The sequence below is a fragment of the Ischnura elegans genome, chromosome 10 (assembly GCF_921293095.1).
Source record: "Ischnura elegans chromosome 10, ioIscEleg1.1, whole genome shotgun sequence".
Classification (NCBI taxonomy): Eukaryota; Metazoa; Arthropoda; class Insecta; order Odonata; family Coenagrionidae; genus Ischnura; species Ischnura elegans.
The window spans coordinates 73,648,367-73,669,334 of record NC_060255.1 but is presented as its reverse complement, the minus strand read 5'-3'; the positions used below and the strand labels follow the sequence as shown (position 1 = coordinate 73,669,334).

Genomic DNA, 20,968 nt, shown 5'->3' with positions numbered 1-20,968 from the left:
AACATTTTCATCAATTAACCATTATAAAACTAGAAGAAGGAAAGATAATTAAAGACTCGGGGAAGAGAAACTTGATGAGGAAGTATGCATATCGTTGGAATTGTTGGATCACAATTCCAAATGTCTTTAATTTGTGGTATTGGTTGCCCCAAGCCTGGACTTAAATTAATTAACTAACTGTCAGATGATTTGATTAATTGGGGAAAGGACTTCTTGGTATTTCCCGGGTTTTGGAAACAGAGTAATATTTTCTTGCTTCCAAGCGCTGCGTAAATATACATAAGAATAGCAATGAGTTAACACACTCAATATGGAGGCCTTTAATTTAAAGCATCGGTCCCCTTATGTTTCTTAGCCCGCTATCTGTCTCGGCGTCTTCGAATAGACCCTGCAATTGTGCCCAGTGCGTCTTTCGCAGTGATCGGAAACGCTTCGATTGATTTTAGTAGAATTTCTGCCTCCCTTCTGCCTCCCTTCTGTGATATGATATAATTGTAAAAAATAAGTTGCTAATGGCTTTGTTAATTTTTTTCAGCATTAAGGGTGTCATTAGATTTGAGAAAAGAGAAAGGAAGTTTGTAGATCGGCTGGGATGTGTCAACTGAGATTTAGAGATGTTATCCTTACTGGGGCTTTCCTGACGGGAGGAGAAGATAGAACTTTGGGAAGAGCGGTAGGAGTTGATACTGGAAATGTTGTAGGCATAGATGGCAGATTGTCGGAAAAAAGAGTAAATTGATTGTTCAATAGGCGAAAGAAAGGTGCCGAGAGACATTACTTTTTGCAAACGATCACTTGGATGACGAATTTTTGATGAGGAACAAAAATCAATTCAGAATTCGAATAAATGTGAAGCTGAGCGGAATTATACTAGTGTAACAATTAATTTCGAGTTTTATTTGAGTTGAGTCGGAGAATGTTGATATGACAATTGGTGGGAGAGGAACAATGAGGCAAGGGATGGTGGACAGAGATTGTTGTGAACGGCAGGTAGAGGGGGAGTGGGATTGTAATAGTCACGGTGTGTGGATGTCTTTTGCTCCCGAGTTTTAAATTATAAAACGTGTTGTACAGTGTGATAACAATATTTATGAACCATTAAAGAGAAGATAATAAAAAACGTTACACTAGCTTTCTTAAAAATTTTAGTGTGTGCCAGATGGACTATGTATTTAAAGGAGCAGGATTTTGAAAAATTAATTTGGCGATTATTTAAGTATACCGGGACTAGCCACGGTGATAAGTATTACGGAGTCACCGGCAATACACAAATTGTGCGAAAAATCCAAAGACGAAAAATCATTCGTTTTGACCGGGATTCGAATCCGGATCCCTCGATTTCGGGCCGAGTGCTCTAGCAAATCGAGGGATCCGAGTTCGAATCCCGGTTAAGGCGAATGATTTTTCCTCTGTGGATGTTTCGCATAATTTGGCGATATATTTTTTCCAATTTCTGTCACTGACTTTGCGGATTTCATTTTTAATTTTGTTCGGAAGACTATTGCAGCATTTTTGATCAAATTGAGTTTACGATTTTGGCCACTCTCGACAGACCTCGATGCAGAGCTCTCGACGGGCAGCACTGCGGCGCTTGATGGGTGCGACCACGGACTGAGAGACTTTATTCGGCTTTTTGGGAGAGGGAGAAAGCTTATTTTGCTTTGGAGCCTGTGGCAAACTCCTTAGCAGAACTAAGTGCGGTGGTAATTAGTACAGTTTACTGATCAATCATTGAGGGAGTTGGATCAGAAGTAGACGTAATTGAGGAAAGGGAACCTTGAAAAAAAAGTTAAGATTTTTTCCCAGTCGTTGACTAAAAATTCTGGCGGCAATAGGGTGGTTTCCTTTTATTTTTTATTGCCTAAATCGAAAGATTGTTACTCCTGGAGTACGCATTTCAGGCTGTAGGATTTTTAAATGACGATATCTATTTTTCGCGATTAAATTAAAAGTGAAAATTTTCAAGCGCGCGAAAACGCGACGGCTAAGTATGATGGCTGGGAAAAGCCCGTGTGACGTATTTCTGGTTCCCGCTGCCGTCGTGTGAGGTGACCTTGGTGCGAAAATATGTGCGCCACTGCGATGCAGGCTGCTAGCCGGTAGCAGAGCACCCCGCTAGTAGGTAGCGCTTGGCTTAAATAAGGATTATTAATACCTTATCAAACAAAGAAAACTTTCCGACTATAGGCAGAGTTAATAGGTGATTATTAAGAGATGTTTCTCTGAGCTCTGTGCCTCATGCATGCATTGGTAACCTCAGACGATGTAAAACTCCTATCTACTCATATAGAAACTAGGTCCCTGTGGCGTCACGTGGAGTGGCATCGCATGGGCGCCAATCTGGCCTTTTTTAAATGAGGATAAAATTACCATTGCCATTCGTCTAAACCGGTATTTCTAAACCAAATAATTTGTATAATATGAATACAGTAATGGTGTGTAACGAATCGCAATGAATGCCTTTCGTTTTCTTCGATGAAGGAAACTACCCTATAAGGGCAGATTATTCAACGGGATTGAAAATTTTTAACGGTATTAGATCGGTAAAATAATAGATGACTGAGGGAGCGAATTGAATTGGGAGGCTTTGGTGAAGGACAAAATCAATTGATGATCGCAGAGCTTAATGCGTCGGGTGTAACGGAGACAAAGTGGGGAATAGTTTAATTGTAATGAATGAGCATGGGATTTTGTCGTCTTTATCGGTTCCATTGCTATTTCAGCAGAGGTGTTTACAATTCACCGAGGTGAATGCCGTTAGAAGTGGAGAACAGACGTCCGTGGTGATGTGTTTTGTTGGAATGCAATAGACGGAGTTAGGACCGGGTGAAGCATGGATCGAAATACCAAGAGCTTCGAATACGTCGCGAGCTGGAGAGTTCTAAAGGGAGTGGTGGGGGTTTTTACCGACTTGGACTCCTACTTCTCCACCTCGCATTGAGCGACTCAGTCTGAAAATGTTGTTTTGAGGAAAATAAAAAAGAATGTGTTGACTTTAATGCGTTTCTAGCAATATTAAAATTTCGATGTTGTTTTGTTTTCGAAGGCGCACAGGAAGAACTAATTTTTTTTATTCAGTAGGGCATTGCAGTTCCAAGAGATGACGTTTAAAGTGTTTGTACTTTTCGTATCTTCTTTTTTTCATAGCTCGGCTTGAAGGCGCAGCAGTTTGAGGAGTAATGTCTTCCTCTCAACGACAGTGCGGTGAAAGGAATTATGAGGAACAATGTCCGTGAACAATGCCATCAGCATATTTACATTTTATCTTTCATAATATTTACTATATAATAATACGAGTTGAATAGTAATATGGCGCATACACAAAATTATTTTACATTATTTTACTGCCGATGAAAATGAAAAAAGTTATACTAATTATATAAAAAGTTATAAAAATTTACTTATAATTTACATAGAATGTATTAATCAGCAAAAATGATCAAAAGTATGATTTTCCTCCTCTGAATGGAGATAAATCGATTTATTACTGAATATCCCAACTGGTTACTACTACAAGCACGTTTTAAATATCGAACGGCAATTTTAAACCATGGAGAACCTTTCTTATTCTCAGTCGTATTGAAAGGATAATTATCAATCAAAAAGCCAGTAGAACATTAAAATAACAAGGGGTAATTTTTTTCTCATTCAGTATGATATATTTAGCCTCAATGCTACTTGAAAGAACATGGCTCCATACAAATGATAATAGTGATGAAAAATCGAAGAAATGATAAATAATTTTCATTTGAAACGAATTTGGTCGGCTTTTTCGATTACGGATTCAGTCATGAATTAATGACATTAATACAGAAGCAATTAACCCTTTCTAACCCAGACCTGCTTCTGGGAGAAATTAAATTTCAAGATTTTTCATTTTCAAAGCTTGAAATTTTTTTTTTCAATCGCAATTGTCGTGGCAGCTAAATATTTCTTCTTTCAAATTTACACGTTAAAATAATGCGTAGTTATAATTTTCCCTAAATAGAGCTGAAAATTCATACATTTTTGATGTTGCTTATAAGCAACATTAGGTTAAAATGGGTTAATGCAGAAGGTTATTGGCGAAGCTGATAGAGTAAATCCAAATAAATACAAATATAACATCATTAAAAAATATCAAGAGACATATGAAATGCGAAAAAAATTAAGGTGTTTTAGTTGCAACGGCATGATTCAAACAAAATATTTACAAACCTAATTTTAAAAATAAGGGAACACAGTAATAGGATAATCCAGACCTCAGACGTCAATCATACATAGAAAATATGCAAATGATTTTCATATGCATTTACCATTTTTCTAATTAATATCAAATGTCCACAATTTTAATGCCATTGGAATGCAGGTAGTAAAACTAGAGCTATGTTTTTGTTATTATATTATAAAAATATATATGTAAAAACCAAGAAATTTGACTAACATGGGGTACATTTATCCAATTTTTGTCTATAAATAAAAGTTGAATCGATGATACTTGCTTTTGCCTACAAACTTAGCATAGTAATGTTTAAATTATGCGTACAAAGAATTAAATACCACACAACACAAAAAAAATTTTCAGGATTAGAATACACAATAAAACTGTTAAAAATTTGTAAAAAAACATGTTATATTTCATTTGAAATCATTTTCTATACCGTGTGGCGTTTATCCCGCATGAGAGAAATGCAGAATGTGTAACTAATTGTAAGTTTAGTGCGGCGTTTCTCCATTTCTCTACGGATGAGACGCAGCACATCGTGGCTCTACGGCCCTTAAGGCCAACACGTCGTAAACTAGACTAAAAACATTCTGAAGAGAACTAACTGTCGCTACAAACCTCAAAAAGTTGTAATATAGCAGTATTTGAATGTCCGATACGAATTTAGTGCAAGGCGAGAAAAATTTTGAAGGTAAAATACCAGACTTATCTTTGTGTTTGCTTCTTAAAATTTGGAAAATCAATGAAAAACAAACGGGATATCTTCACGTATTCTTTAGCATCTACACCGTCTCTGCATTCGGCATTTTCCCGCAATCTGTCAGGAAACACCAAAACTAAGGGGGTGCGCAGTCTATCCTGTATGCTGCGACTCTCCCCAATTTATCCTATGTACAATTACAACTGCTATAACAACACAAGGGGTGTCATATTTTGCACCCACCATAAGTAGGCCACCGCATAAGATTTCCTGAACCTAAACAAGATAATTATGGTACTCAGGGGATAGAAGTTCCTGGGTTAATCAGTAAAATCAGTCATCGTAATAAAGTAATCGTTGACACGAAAATAACAATTTTCTTTCGCCGCAAGGAGTATATCACAAAAAATTTCATTTCGTAAAAATTGATTGTTAAAAGTACAAGTTACTGCAAAAATATAATGTTACCTGAAAATCCGATTATTTTTACTCGATTGTATACCAACAATTTCTAGAATTATGGATGATATTATCTCTGGGATATCCTATTCGAAAACGAACCTCATCAATCAATTCTTCAATCATATGGTAAGAAGCTACTATGAAGAAAATTTAATTATCATGCCTTCAAAATCACATTATGGAAGCGTGGTAGCCTAGTGGCTAGGACGCTTTGCTACTGGTGAAGGTTAAAATCCCGGGTGAAGCCATTTGTGATGTGTGAGGTGGCCCATCGAAAGGAGTGTGAACTTCTTAGGCCTATATATGATTTTACACTTTCCCGGCGAACAACTTTAGAAAAATATTCTCGGGATACCTAAATAAATATAAATAATAAATAAAAAATAAATAATAAAAATAAAAAAATTAAATTAAATTCTTAAATAATATAACCCGCGCGTTATCCCGAGAAGATTCTTAGGCCTATATTTAAACTTTTCTCGGGACTCCACGCGGGTAAGATTTTCTAAGAGCGCCGACGTTTCGGGATCCGACTCGTTACCCATTCTCACGGCTACTGAATCAATATTAGAAGTGATCGCTGAAGCTCAGCATCAGGAGGGTGGGATTGGACGAGTTCCGATGGTAGTCGCGGAGGACCGTGGACCAGCGTAGACTTAGCTCTGGCAATCATTTTTTTTAAGAATTCTATTCCAAGAGCTGCTGATCAAATATCCGGTGTCTTTGTTGACATTTTTATTTTCCAGTCTTACCTCTATAGCCTCTTTAATTAAACGAGTTTTTAGTTTTAGTTTCTTAGGCCTAGTTCGGGGTGAGCTCTACCCTCACCTAGATTAACCAACCTCTAGGATGAAGCACTGAGTAAGGGTGAGTGTCCTTAAAAATAAGAGACTCGGTGATGAATGATGAAACCATAGTATACATTTACCGGGTTATTTCAAGGTTTTTAATGATAAATTTGTGATAGAATAATGCATTTTCTGGAAAAATCGTTGTAATGGACGTAGACAACTCTATGGAGAAGACATGAAATGATAAAGGTTATATAGGATAAACGATACTTCAGTCCGTCCAAGGATCATATTAAGTAAAATCCTACCCGAAGAAAGTATAGATTACGTAATTTACCAAAAGACGATTGACTTTAAAAATAAGAGGTTAGATAAATGTTAAGGCCAGAATAATGACTTTTACCTCGGTTTGAATGCAAAATGATAGAATTATTCATTTTCTGGAAATATCATTGTAGAGGACTTAGAAAACTGTATAGAGGAGATACAAAACGAGAAATGGTATATAGGAATACGGGTACAGAGATCGCCTCAAGGATCATTACCAAGGACCACGGTAGCAAGGGTCATAAAATCTTACACGAAGAAAATATGGATTGCGTAAAGTACCAAGGGATGAATTTGAATGGAGAAGGACTGCAACAGAACCCCAAAATTTTAGTTACCGAACCGCTAGGCAGCCCTCTGCTTCTTTTACGGGAATCATTTCTCCCATCATTTCAACTAATTTTGCGCTGCCTTTCGAGGCTGTCAAGATAGTCTCAGAGGGAAGCCACAGCCGGTATCTGTCTTCAAAGGGAAACGTGGGCAGCGGTCCCACTTAAGAAAAAAATTGACTCCAGGCTATTTCATCCCACGAGACTCATGCGACAACGGGATATTTTTCAAACTTAAAGGGGCCATAACATTTGGGATACATATTCAACGACTCTTGACTTTCACTTGGACGTCTGCACTGGCATAAAATTCATTCGTCTTGCTTTTTACTGGATATTGGTATGATATGGTTTGAATGGTACACAGTTACACCGACAGCATATATAATTCCACAAAATTATTCTGACACCGCTAGATTCTATTGCACTATGATATCTGAAGGAGGCGACCAGCAGTTAAGATGCCTCCTGTGCCGTGTAAGGAGAGTAGGATATAGAGAAATCCAACGTTGCAACACTGGATTACCCAACGCGTTGGAACTACCCAATTGTTAACGAAAGGCGCTAGGGGACAACGGCATAACATCCCATCTGACGGACGAAGTACTGTACACAAAGAAGCACTCCACATAGCACACAAGAAGGGATCGGGCAATCTTTAAAAATATCTCTACCACGACCGGGGTTTGAACCCGGATACACTGCCCGCCGCACCAATCCAAACATATTTTTACCTATAAATTTTCGTGCCGTAGGATTTAATACGTATAGTATAATTAAAAAGTTAACCAGGAAAAACAACTTAGTTTACCGATTGAAATAATTACCTCCAATTAATATCACATTAGGTAAGTTAAGAGCAATAAAATAATTTGACCAAAACTCCAGGAAATATTATAACATGTATTAAACGAGGTCAAGATAAGAAGAGAAAAAATATAGTTAAGAGCAATCCCACAAAAACGGACCAAATGAAGGAAATTCGGATAGGAGTCATTTGCTCACTTAAAATAAATATTTCCTTACTTTTCTGTATTAACGTACTCGTTTTGGGAGAATTTGATTTCTAAAACGGCTTTTTTTGAATTCTTACCTATTATTTAAGTTATTATCACCAACTTTTTTCACTGTATTGCTGCAGATTAACGGTAATACGTTATTATTTGATACACATTGTTACTGCACATGTAGAGATTCAGTAAAAAATTTTAGATGCATTTTTCTCTACTCCCTACTTTCCTGACTATGTAGTTTATCTAGAAATTAATTCCAGAGAAATTTAAATACGAAATGTTTGAAAATCAGATAAAATAGAAAAAGAAACAGAAGAATCCTCGTAAGATAACCAGAACCGCATTAATCTCTCATATATCGCCCTCATAGTCTGGAATGCTAAATATATGCCGAGAATTCTGTACTGTAGGCTGGAATTTAGCACTTTGGCTAGATTCATATTATGGAAAATAATTTTCAGCAAAGTGGTGGAAATAGATCATTAGGGTAGTTTCCTTCATCAAAGAAAACTAAAGGTATTGATTGTGATTCGTTACCCACCATTACTGTATTCATAATATACAAATTATTTGGTTTTAGAAATACCGGTTTAGACGAATGGCAATTGTCAATTTTATCCTCATTTGAAAAAGGCCAGATTGGCGCCCATGCGGTGCCACTCCACGTGACGTCACAGGGACCTAGTTTTTATACGAGTAGATGGGAGTTTTACATCGTCTGAGGTTACCAATGCATGCATGAGGCACAGATCTCACGGAAACATGTCTTAATAATCACCTGTTAAAACTGGCTACGGTCGGAAAGTTTTCTTCGTTTGATAAGGTATTAATAATCCTTATTTAAGCCAAATGCTACCAGCTAGCAAGGTACTCTGCTACCTGCTAGCATCCTGCGTCGTATCAGCGCTCAAAGCCTCGCCCCAAGGTCACCTCACTTGCGGCAGCGAGAACTAGAACGACGTCACACGGAGTTTTCCCGGCATTCATACTTAGCCGTCGCGTTTTCGCGCGCTTAAAAATTTTCACTTTTCATTTAATCGCAAAAAATAGATATTATCATTTAAAAATCTAATAAGCATTTTAATACGTACTTCAGGAGTAATAATATTTCGATTTAGGCATTAAAAAATAATGGAAAATCGCCCTATTCTGCTACTAATGAATTGCCGGCGGATAATAAGGAGCAATCAGGGGATTACTGGTTGGTGCCGGAGGCTCCACTCTATCCCCACGCACGATATCTTCAACCGCACGATAGCTTTAACCGCACCATCTTTCCATTCCGTCTGGAGCCTTTATCCTTTTAGGTCGAACCCATACAAGGATATTACCCAACATCTCCTGCCTGAGTTCCGATACCTCTCTGCGTGAGAGGTAGATCCCCTGAAAAGACTGCGCCCAATCTGCTCTTGATGGTTTTCTGAGAACTTCCCATCGCCGAACTCCGCATTCCGAAACTATAACCCAACGGGTATTCACCGAGGAAGCCCCTATGCGGCCCGAAATATAAAAATGTTTGTACCTTGTTCTTTGCCTTGCTCAGTACTCCAGAGACCTACATCTACTCTGATGTCGATTAAGGCCATTGATAGTATCATCATGATAGCCCATCGCGAATAAAATCTAGATTATATTTGGGCAATGTTTTATTACAAATATAATGCCAAAAAATAATTTAATGCCAAAAAAGTTAAAATTTATGTGCAAAGCAAGGAATTTTCAGCAGTAGAGCAGCTTAAAAACATAATAAAGGGTATTTACTAGTGATGGGTCGGTTCGATTCCTCGATTCTTCGATTCCTCGATTCTCGGCCAAGAACCGGAATCGAAAACGAGTACTTGCCAAGGCGAAAAATCGATTCCGATTCCAGCAGTACTTCAAACAACAAAATATACGACCGCATTTCCAATAGTCATATGAATTTTCGTGCCACGTAATCGTAATAACAAAACACATATCTTCTTGGGATGTGCGAGTACTCGAAAATTCAAGTCGATCGAGTAGTTGGTACTCGACTCGAGCGTTTCGAGTAGCATTACGGATGTCGAGTCGAGTAGTTAAGGTTACAGAGCTTTCGAGGCTAGTAGGTCCAGCAATCTGCCGACAGGAAGCGCTATCATGAAACTCATGTAATAGTGCAGGTTTTAAAGCCGATAAGTCATTATAATGCCTTGGCCTGGTAGTTTCAGCTTGCCGAATACTCTATTGTTGTTGTCGACGTGGGCGCCGAATACCTTTACGCCAGCCGCGGCGGCCGATCGTCTTCCTACCCCGCGCACACTGGTCCGAAATCGGAAAAAGCTGGAATAAAGTCCAAAATGACCTTTTTGGGGATAGAGACTTGAAAATCACCGTAAATACTCATTAATCATTACCAAATATTGCTTTATATGCCATTTTACAAAAATGCGAACCTTCTGTGAGATACAGAGGCCCAAACATGACCAATTTTTCAATGCCACACGAGATATCGTTTTCCCTCAAAAAATCTTTGAATTTATCCAAGTGGTTTTGCGTTGGTATGAGTTTTGTGGAATAAAAAACGCAATATTCCTTTGATCTGGTGCTTTGCCTATACTTTCAATGACTTTTGAAGATTTTGGCTCTCATCTGTCTGGTTTTACAACGCAAAATGGCCGACCCGTTTTTCACGTGAAATTTGACATTAAGTAGACATTATCTTTCGTTTACGAAAAATATAACTCGGAAAATTTGAATCGCAATATAAAGTAGAGATTTATAAAGAGTACTAAGTAAAAATCTTGAAAAGAAAGTTTGCGACGAAGGAAATAAGAGCGATTTTTCAATCGCGCGTCAAGGCTGACCTACACGCCGCGGACCTCTGAGGCTCGGTAACTGAGGCCGATTTTTCAAGTTTTTTAAAACATTAGTCCTGAAAAATCGTCATTTAAAGCATGGATAATCGTCTTCATTGACTTAAAACACTAAATAGGATGTTAAAAAGGACTATGTATAGATCGACTAGACCATTTAGCGCGCATTACTCGAGTGAAAATACTAACGATTGGATATTTTTCGGAACCATCCCGCGCGTAAGAAATATGCCTCGGGTATTGAAGTAAAGTGAAGAGATTAAGTCAGTATGCTTAAGAGAGAGAAAAATGAACAGTTTCCGTGAAAGGCAACAAGCGATACCCTTTTTCCCTTTCCACCCTCTCTGAGGTGAGTCGCGCGTTAGGGGGAGTTTTCACACCACAAGGCTCTTTTAGCCTTTTCTATTACTGCGTCCGTCCGATGTAATATTCATTTGTAGCGTTTAGTTTCTTTCTTGAACTTTAAAAAGCAAGAGATTTAAAGGTTGATCGAATGACGTGAGAAGTCTAGCATTTTTTTTGGCTCTACAAAACTAAAGTTTAGTTCAATAGTTGTTCGCTTCGTCCACTTGAATTCCATTAAGATTCAAGATCCAACAAATCGTTGATATAATTTTTAATAAAAATTCCAAAGTCTCCGAAATCTTGCAATTTTGGTGGGAAAGTACTTGCCCAATAACAAACATGTGTAGCAAAAGGCAATTTTCTGCAGGCAGTAATACTGTAACATGGAGACGTCAAAACCTGCTGGCTGAGCATGTAGAACAGTGGCGGATACAGATGGGGGGCGCAGGGGGCGCGCGCCCCCCCCCTTGCGGGTCCGCCTGTATTGCCGAACATTGCAAAACCACAATTGTAACTTTTTTATATCATAAGATGGCATTGTCTTTTACATGTTTATAATCACTTTAAATAAAATTTTCATATAGGTACTTTGCCTGTGACTTGATTATCTTTCATCACGATAAAAGTAAAGACAACTCAAGATATGTTGCGCCCCCCCCCTTGAGTTTTTTCTGTATCCGCCACTGATGTAGAATAATTGGATTTTCTGCTTGAGAATTTGAAAGGGCCAAATATTACATGATTCATATACGTAGTATGTAATCTTTATTACAGCTATGAAAATTCCTGTACTCAGGGCTCTCCCTTGTAGTTTGGATAAAGATATATACATTGTCGACATATTATGAGTGCCAATATTCTAAAGTAATACCTATCATGTAACACCACTTTTCAGGTATGTTCTGTTTTGAAATTTAGCTATTATATTTTAATTGCATAGTAATGATATGAAAGATTCTTTTGTGAACTGACTCTTTCACAGAGTAATATTTTAAAAAGTAGTTTTCTTGTTTCCTGGAAGTGATATTTTTCTTGGAACCTATGGCATCAGAATCGATGGAATCGGTATCGGTAGAATCGGAATCGAAATGTCAGAATCGGAATCGGGATCGGAATCGATAAAATTTTGGAATCGACCCATCACTAGTATTTACAAATGAAAATTTCGATTTCGTCCAAACAAATAATTTCATCGATTTAAAAAACTATTATTTCATTTTATGAGGCATCAAAAATATTCATTTATTTATGATGTGTTAGATCAATTTCAGTAAAACTAAATAAATGACTGGAAAAGGGAATACAAAAACTTTAATATTTGAGCGTAGACATGGAAATTTCGGCCTCGTTGGTAGGAATTAAAATCATGCGCTCCGATAAGGCTGTGCTTATTTACTTCTCATATAAGGTGACTAATAATTTTGCATTCTTTGATGAGATTATGATGATTATGATGGGAAATCTTTGAGCGTAGACATGGAAATTTCGGCCTCGTTGGTAGGAATTAAAATCATGCGCTCCGATAAGGCTGTGCTTATTTACTTCTCATATAAAGTGACTAATAATTTTTGATGAGATTATGATGGTTATGATGAGAACCTGATTTCTTATGCAGGTAGTTTTTTTTTAGCAAACATTCAACATATCAATCGACCGAAAATCTATTTTGGTTATTCGAGCGATGAAATAGATCGATTTTATATTCATTTGGTGAAAATCAGCTTGATGAATATACGACCTCTGTATATTTTCTCAGATATTTTTCATTTTTTACTTGGAACTGAGGGACTAAAAAAAAACGCTTTAGCGTCGCAACGCATCGCACCAAATAAAAATTGAGTGAAAATTTACAAAGGTAATTAGGCATATTTATTCATACGATTGTTTACGGCGAACTAGATGTCCATTTAATCAATGGATAATTGATGGTCCACCGACTGTACTGCTAATGCTGAGTTTACAAGCCGAAGCTGAATATACGCGGAAAAATACTTCAATACTATTATCAACTAGAGATACAAGGGTCTAAAAATTATTTCGATAAAACGAAATAAATCACTGAGGTAGACGAGAAATGCTTTCATTTTTAAGGATACATATAGGAATTTTTGCCTCATCTAGGCATAAAGAATAAAACAACAGGAGTTCAAAAAACCGTCCTTTTATTTTTGACGAATTTGTTGAATCAACAGATGGTTTTTCAATGCAATTCCTTGATTCATAAAATTACGCTTGGAAATACAAAAAATGAATGGGTATCGTTAAAAGATTGTTATGCTAGAAGTAATGATTGATCATTCGAATCAGGAGAAATTTCCTTTGGAATTACAAAACACGAAACGTAATAATGCAGGAAATAAAGTACTCCCACAATAGCTAATATTTCCACCGTCTGATTGACTTTATGAGCTGCTCGTTTTTTACTGTTATAGTAATTTTTTTCTTGAGCCAAAAATAACCGTTAATAACATACAAACAGTATCATGGCTTTAGTCCTTCGGCCGCAATAATTTGCCAACAGGTGTCACGAGTGGCAAAACCTAATTCAGATAAGTTAATAGTTCTCTCATTACGCTATATTTTACAGGTTATTACTGCTATGTCCTTGTTAATACCAATGAAAGAAAAATTCCGGAATTCACATTCCAGAAAATGCAGAAATATTCTTCCACTTATCCTTTGATATTTTTTCCCAAGCAATTGTGTTACCGAATGCATTCATCCTGGTCATATTCCGCTAGCGCATCAAAATAGACTTGAGGATTCATCGCTATATTCATTTCGCAGAATATCCTATATATATATATATATATATATATATATATATATATATATATATAGGATATATATCCTATATATCATATATATAGTGCCTTGAACAATTCCACAGTTTTTATTACGCTTGCTACATGCCACAAAAGAAATTTATGCATGGCCTCAGCTATGCATCCTTTTACGATGGATGGAAACACATCTTGTGCTGGAAAACAAGGCAATTAACACTTTACCTTCCCCTTATTTTTCCATTGAAAATTTATAAATATTCTTGCAAACAAAATTAAGTCCTTTGAAGAGTCACTATAGATAAATCCTTTAAAAAAAACTGCACATATTTTAGGGCATTGAAAATGATCACATACAGAGAAAATATTTGTTTAATTGTCACAAAAGTTGAAAAAAAGCTTGTATTAATTTAATTTTTCAATTTATGCATTGCTCTGTTACACTTTTGTCGATCAGTCGTTGATTAGTCAGGCCAGTATGGGATGCTAAATTCATAGCACAAGTAACGCAAGAATACGCGAATTAAAATGCACTAATTTAAAGTTTTTGCAACTACGTGTCCAGCATAGAAATTTTTGCTCATTATGGTCGTAGCACAGTTATAGCACATTGTGTAAAGATACAATTTAATACCTAGGTTGAAACGAAGAAATGGAACGGAGAATGAAAGTTAGAAGATAAAAAAAAACCGCTTAAGTTTTAGTTAGTCCACAAAAGCGGGCTATATTAACAAATTATACAATTCAGTACGATAGAAAATACAGAAATCACTAAAAAATTTCTGATAACACAAAAAATTACATCTTTGGTAAAGCCAACCGTTGTCAGTGAGAGAGGTTTAGCGACCCAAACGTAATATAAGTGTCAAAATTATTGGGATTGGTGGAATATCAATTAAAAGACAGAAATAGGCACCATACAGGAATTCATAGAGGAAGAAAGTGGTTAGACCTTAAGCGTTTGTAGGGGGAGCATGCCAAAAATATAATTAAAAAATATAAATAATTTGTTACATATCTTTGCAATTAACATGCCATTCGGGAAATATGCTTCAATTGTTGCTAAGAATCAGATAAACCGTTCACAAGCTAAAGTAAAACCACGGTTTCTAAGAAAAATGATGTTAAAAAACTTTTTGAATAATATTGTTCATCTCTAACGATATCTAAGTAGTCTTAGAGGAAGCTATAAAAATAAAATTTCAACAGTTTCTTAATCTACAGAAATATGAATTTTAGTTTGCGACATATTCGCCTTAATTAAAAATGGAAAAAATTCCCGTCTTGGCCATTGTTTTTATAAATTATCGACCTCTATGCGGTGCCATTGTTCGTTTTTCATTTTCCGGGTTTATCTCTTTGCCGGCTCTCGACGCTGGCGCTAATCTACTGATCTATTGATTAATCTATTTTAACTATGATCTAAGTATGCTTGCAATAAAGATTTTAGCAAATTTTAATGATTTTCATGCTGTTTTTCTTGCTTCTTATTACTCACTGGAAAAATTGTTGTTCTTTGAAGTATTTTCAGCTTCAGTTAGCAATTAAGCGTGCATGTGACTCTGCACCGGTGATTGTGGGAAATAGTTATGCCACCGAATAGGGCCTTAGGGAATTCCGTAGATCCCAATAATGTGCTTCAACGATCAAGCTTCTGTTCTCACCTTCTCTCCCGGGTTCTTCTCATCCTGAGGGTCTCGTTATCCACAAGTCAGATTTCGATACATCATTTTTGCAAGCTGTTTTTGAATTTTATTGTGTGCAGCGGTGAATCAAGATGTCTTGACCACTCCATTTATTCTGGTTGGGTGATAATGATAATAATAATAATAATGTCGTTTATTTTCGTAGGCACTCGGGACCATGAGAAAATAAAAGTACAGCTTTCTACATTTACATCATGGTAGATTAATAGAAGTAAAAAAGTAAATAAGTATAATTACAGACAAATGCAACGAGTGCAGATCGCCAAGAGCATGAAAAAAAACAAAACAATATTTTCAACAAAATAATAAATAATCGCACTTAGATATAACATACTAATTACAAAAATATATGGTGACAATACGTTATGACAATTATGTCAAACAAACATTTATTTAAAGAAAGCATAACACAAGGATAACACTGTGATTTAGCACAATTCTAAATTTAGTTGACCATTTATTCACATATGTATCAATAAAAATAACAATAACAATAATAGGAATTAGGCTAAACATCAATATAAACAAAAGAAATGCAACTTCAATTCAAATTCAATTAGGTGATGATGAGATCGGACGTGCAGTTTGCACCGATTTGTTGCTGTTGGTTTACAACAGACTAATTGTAGGAAAAGAAGGAATAATAGCTTCAAGGTGCTTGATAATGTTACGCTGTAGCGAAGCCATGGTCGGTCTCAATAAATTACCATTATTCCTTCCATTTCTAGGATTGTGGATTTCCACCAAGTTACGCACGCTACTATTAATTGAACATACTAATTGCCTTAATGTTTCTTCTTCTCCTCTCCACCAGAAGCTCCAAAAATGGAAGTTTTCCGTTTTCCCCCATACCCACTGTAAACTTTATATGGTCGCCGATACCGTTCAAATAATTATGAAATTCTTCCAGCTTCTCTTTACCGTGCGTCCAGATAATAAGATTATTATTAGAGTATCTCACTCGAATCTTTGATTTGCGGTCGGCGAAAGCAATCCAGAACGTCATTTTTTATTATTAAATTATGTAAATCCTTTAATGTACTACTCCTACTCCCTATTTAAATTTTGAAGGGGTAAAATTAAGAATAAATAAAAATTAGCTACTCCGGAATGCGTTCGTTAACACGCTAATTCCTTTTACTGATCCTATTGGAACGTAGGGTGCTTAGGGGCACGGTTTTTCCTTCCTCTGGTTCTGACTCTTGTTAATCATAAATGACGGCCCATTAAGCTACGTAAATCTTCATATTAGGTGCCGTGGACAGTCTTCAACTATCGTCATGTAATACCCATCAGCACGACGCATTTTCCCGACGGCGAAAACAAGAGAGAAAGTAAGGTGGTGATGGCCTGTTCTCCGTTGATGTTGTGACTTTTGCTGGCAGAAACACGGCGAAGGGATAGTAAAAATAGTGGAATAAAGGACCAAAACCGGCGAAGGTACGGTTAGATCCACTAAAACGATTGCACAAAGGTATCCATCATGCGAATAACACAATTAATATCCTGATTGAAGTTTTCGCGGCTCATCGTGATTTAAGAGAGACATACGGGTGTGTGCCACGTGATGTATCGGAACGTCTCGTGAGCGACTGCACGTCACTTCTTCAAGTGAATGGTGGAAAGGAAACCATTTCCTTGAAGAAGAGACCGTCGGTGAAGCGTCGGCGCAATTCCGATACATCACGCGGCATACACCCGTATGTATCCCTTTAATACAATTAATGATTTGCCATTCGGTATACCGAAATATGTTGACAACACCTGACATTCATGGATCTGTTAAATGGGCTCGAAGAGCTCTATAAAATAAGGTACATGTATCTCTTCTCCTATTATTACTAATGGAAATTCCTCAGATTCTGTCCTAAATTAATCTGTCTGTTTGTCAGAGTATTGTTTTACCACACAACTTTATATCAACAGGAACCACTATCACTACTTAGCGATTTTTCAAAGTTTGTCCATATCCACTGTTTTCAAATAGGTCCAATTTAAAGCAGTAAAGTTACTCAAAGCGTTTCTCACTATGTATCAATTTTACTTTAAGAAATGTTTACGAAAATTATAGAAAGTAACACAATTATATTTTCATAAAACACTCTACCAGTCAACTATTTTCAATTTTTTGATGCACTTCAAGTTTTTGAGGCTTAATACTTATGATATAAATCAAAATTGTCGCAATTAAAAATATAATTATCATATGAGATTCCTGGTCAGCTCATAATTGAAAGTAATACCCCTTTAATTGTTCGCAATTCACAAATATACCTTTTTTCTGGTTCACGTGTAATTTAGCCCAGGTAAAGAAGTGGCAGCCTTGTGGACGGAAATCGTTGTTAGCGATCAGAGATTTAATTCGGTTACAAATACCGGGTCGATTGTACTTCAAAAATAGTCAAAAAGCTAGGAGTAAAGAAACTGATACCCTATCCTCATATTGTATCGCTTCACACGCCTTTGGCTATATATAATATTATCCAAGTTTATATTGTTGCCACAATAACACAACTATTTAACTAATATGATCTCAACTTATTTAAAAAAGCAAGCGAATGCAGAGTAAAAATAGTGAATAATGGTTTCAATTTTTAAAATGTTGATATTGAGGGCAATTCATAACAACAACCACTTCATCAACCAGAAAAATTATTTTTAATGTGTGGAAATCACCGAGATACGTAAGCCTAAAAACTGCGACAAACGACAGTCCCTTTCACTAGCAAATACGAAAAAAGAGAGATTGGGGGTCACGGAAACTGATAAAACCAAGTCATGTAAGAAAGACAAAAGTCAATGTACCTCTAGTTCAGTCACGCAAGTTTCATAACGGTAACCAAAGAGGTCAAAAAGGAACGTAAGGCACGGAAATCCATTCAAGTGAAAGTAAACGTTTATATAATGCCCTGGATAACCGTATTATAAGCACTCCAAAAATAATAGAGCCACAATAAGAATACTTTACGAGCCAACCTGTGATAAAATGTTTACCAACGAAAAGGTATCATAAAAACTCTCCTATGAGAGACAAATCACCACGGTTATCCAACGTGACACAAAAACTCCGTATCTTAAGTCGCGGTCACACTAGGACAATGGTCGGCAAAGTGCGACTCCAGAGCTGTATGTGGCTCTTTGGCTCCTGTGCGGCTCTGGCACAAATATCCACGAAAGGCGCAATAATATTTTCAATTAAAAAAAACTTGACAAGAAAAAAATTACATCTTATTTTGATAAATTAAAATTTTTCTAATAATTGAGAACATGTATAATTTTTTGTTTAAGTTAAAAGATGGATAGGTAATTAAAATTTTATATTGTTGTAAAAAGACGTAACGAACATCGAGTTTAATTTTATTAGTTTTCGTTAACGTAAACAGAAACTATGTACTAGCTACCGACTCAAATTCTTTGTATGTTTTTGGCGTACTACGTTGTGATACAAAGGTACCACAAGCATGCGCCCGCATACTTTTCTAAAGTGGTGGGGGTACAAATTGGCATCACAGACCATCAGTATCAGTGAGAACAGTTTTGTCTTATCTACTGTTTATACCGTTGTCCTGTCTTATTTAAATGCTGTTTTTTTTTCTATCTAGCTGCACATCTAACAGGTATTTTCATACGATTTTGTTACACCTGCTATATATTTTTGTGGTTCCTGTACAAAATTTGTAATCAATTTTCGATAACTTCTATAGGCACCCCCATAAACATGGATACCAAAAAAGCAAAGAAAAACGGAAGATGAAAACAGCGAATTTTAAGTTGAGTGGACCGAGAATTTTGCGTTTATTCAAAACTTGAACGGACTTCCGACATGTCTCATTTGCAAGAAGTCAAATTTAGAGAGACAGATTACAAGACGGCACATTTCATTTAGCACTAAGTATCCTACCGGCGATGCTAGGAAGAAAGCAGAGGAGAAACTTCAGAAGAGTCAAGAGTCGTCAACTTCCGTGTTTAATAACTGGATGTAATCTTCCAGCAATATTAATATGGTAAGTTTTGTTTTTAGCCAAGAGATTGCTAAGAGAGGGAAACCGTACAGAGACGGTGAATACATAAAAATAGCTTTCAAATGCATCGAAAGAGCTACTTCGGAATTTTAAGAACAAATCAGATATTCTGAAAAGAATTAAAGAGTTACCATTGACTGCCAAAACCACATGAACAATAAAAAAACAAGAAAAAAAAACAATTAAAATGTGTTCGAATATAACCACCCAACATATCGAAGATCTGAAATTGGTTTCGGCTTTATAAATAGCAGTTGACGAGTCTTGTGACATGAATGATGCAGCGCAAGTTTCGTTTTTTGTAATATTTATTTCTCATTCAGGCCCTAAAGAAGAACTTTTCGGAATATTACCACTCAAAGGTCAGACGCGTGGCGAAGATTCGCAAATGCTGTAATTGAGTGTAAGGTTAAACGTCATATTCCCTTCGATAAAATTGTGTCCATTTTAACAGATGGGGCCAAAAGTATGACCGGCGTAAGAAAAGGGTTTGTTGCTATTTTGAATGAAAATATAAATATTGAGATACTTGTTTACCATTACATCATTCACCAAGAAGCGCTTTGTGCGCAAACATTTCCGGATGAAATTTTTAAAGTTATGGAATTAGTGATTACCACTATCAACTCCATTTTAGCTAAAGCGCTTAATCATCGCCAATACGAAGAATTTTTATTTGAAATGGGGAGTGAGCACGCTGATCTCCTGCTTCATAAAAAGTTGCGCTGGCTATCAAGAGGAAACGTTTTAAAACGTTTCGCGTCCCTATTTCCGAAAATTAAACCATTTCTCCTTGCGTTCACTATCCAGGACTAGCAGACAATCAGTGGATCCAAATCTTTTATTTTATGGTAGACGTTCATCTAAATCAGCTTAAATATAAAATTAATATATTGAGGAAGTAACAAAGTGTCTATTATTGACATTGGAAAAAAATTTAAAATGCAATGAGATATCATAGCGAGTGACGCCATTAATTCTATGAATTGAGTCACCTTTGCTGTCCTTAATAGTGCGACGAAAGAATGATATTTTAAATCTCTCAGATTTGCACCCCATGTCTTTTTTTAGGATGAGTGCTACATGCCTGGTGAGTTATCACCCCGTGCCACACATCTTGGTGGTGGCTCTCACGGCACCTCGTACACGTAGATGACAGAGAATGTGTGGTTACGGCGAGGAAAAGGGACAAGGAAGTCCTTGGCACGGTTGGTGATAGGACAAGTCAGAGCGAGTGAGAAAAGACGGCTTGAGTTTGAACAACGTAATCAGGGTAAACTAAGATTTGAATTTCACACTAGAGATGATACTGCGATGAAACAAGGAAAAGGAGGATGCTTCATACGGGCGGAAAACGGAGATGTACCCCAGAATGGAGAGAAATTTTGTGTAAGACGATGACATCTTCTGGAATGTGACCGACATTCCACTTGACTCATCTTCTTGCCCTGT

The 20,968-nt window shown here is 36.6% G+C and overlaps 1 protein-coding gene across 1 annotated transcript in view; it reads left to right on the top strand.

The window, feature by feature from the left end:
• LOC124166456 (adipokinetic hormone/corazonin-related peptide receptor variant I-like) overlaps positions 1–20,668 on the top strand; it is a 77,834-nt gene extending 57,166 nt beyond the window's left edge. Inside the window, exon 2 of the mRNA XM_046543986.1 lies at positions 20,588–20,668. Within this exon, the coding sequence (XP_046399942.1) occupies positions 20,588–20,668 (81 nt within the window). The remainder of the gene's footprint in view (positions 1–20,587) is intronic.
• Positions 20,669–20,968: the final 300 nt, after the last annotated feature.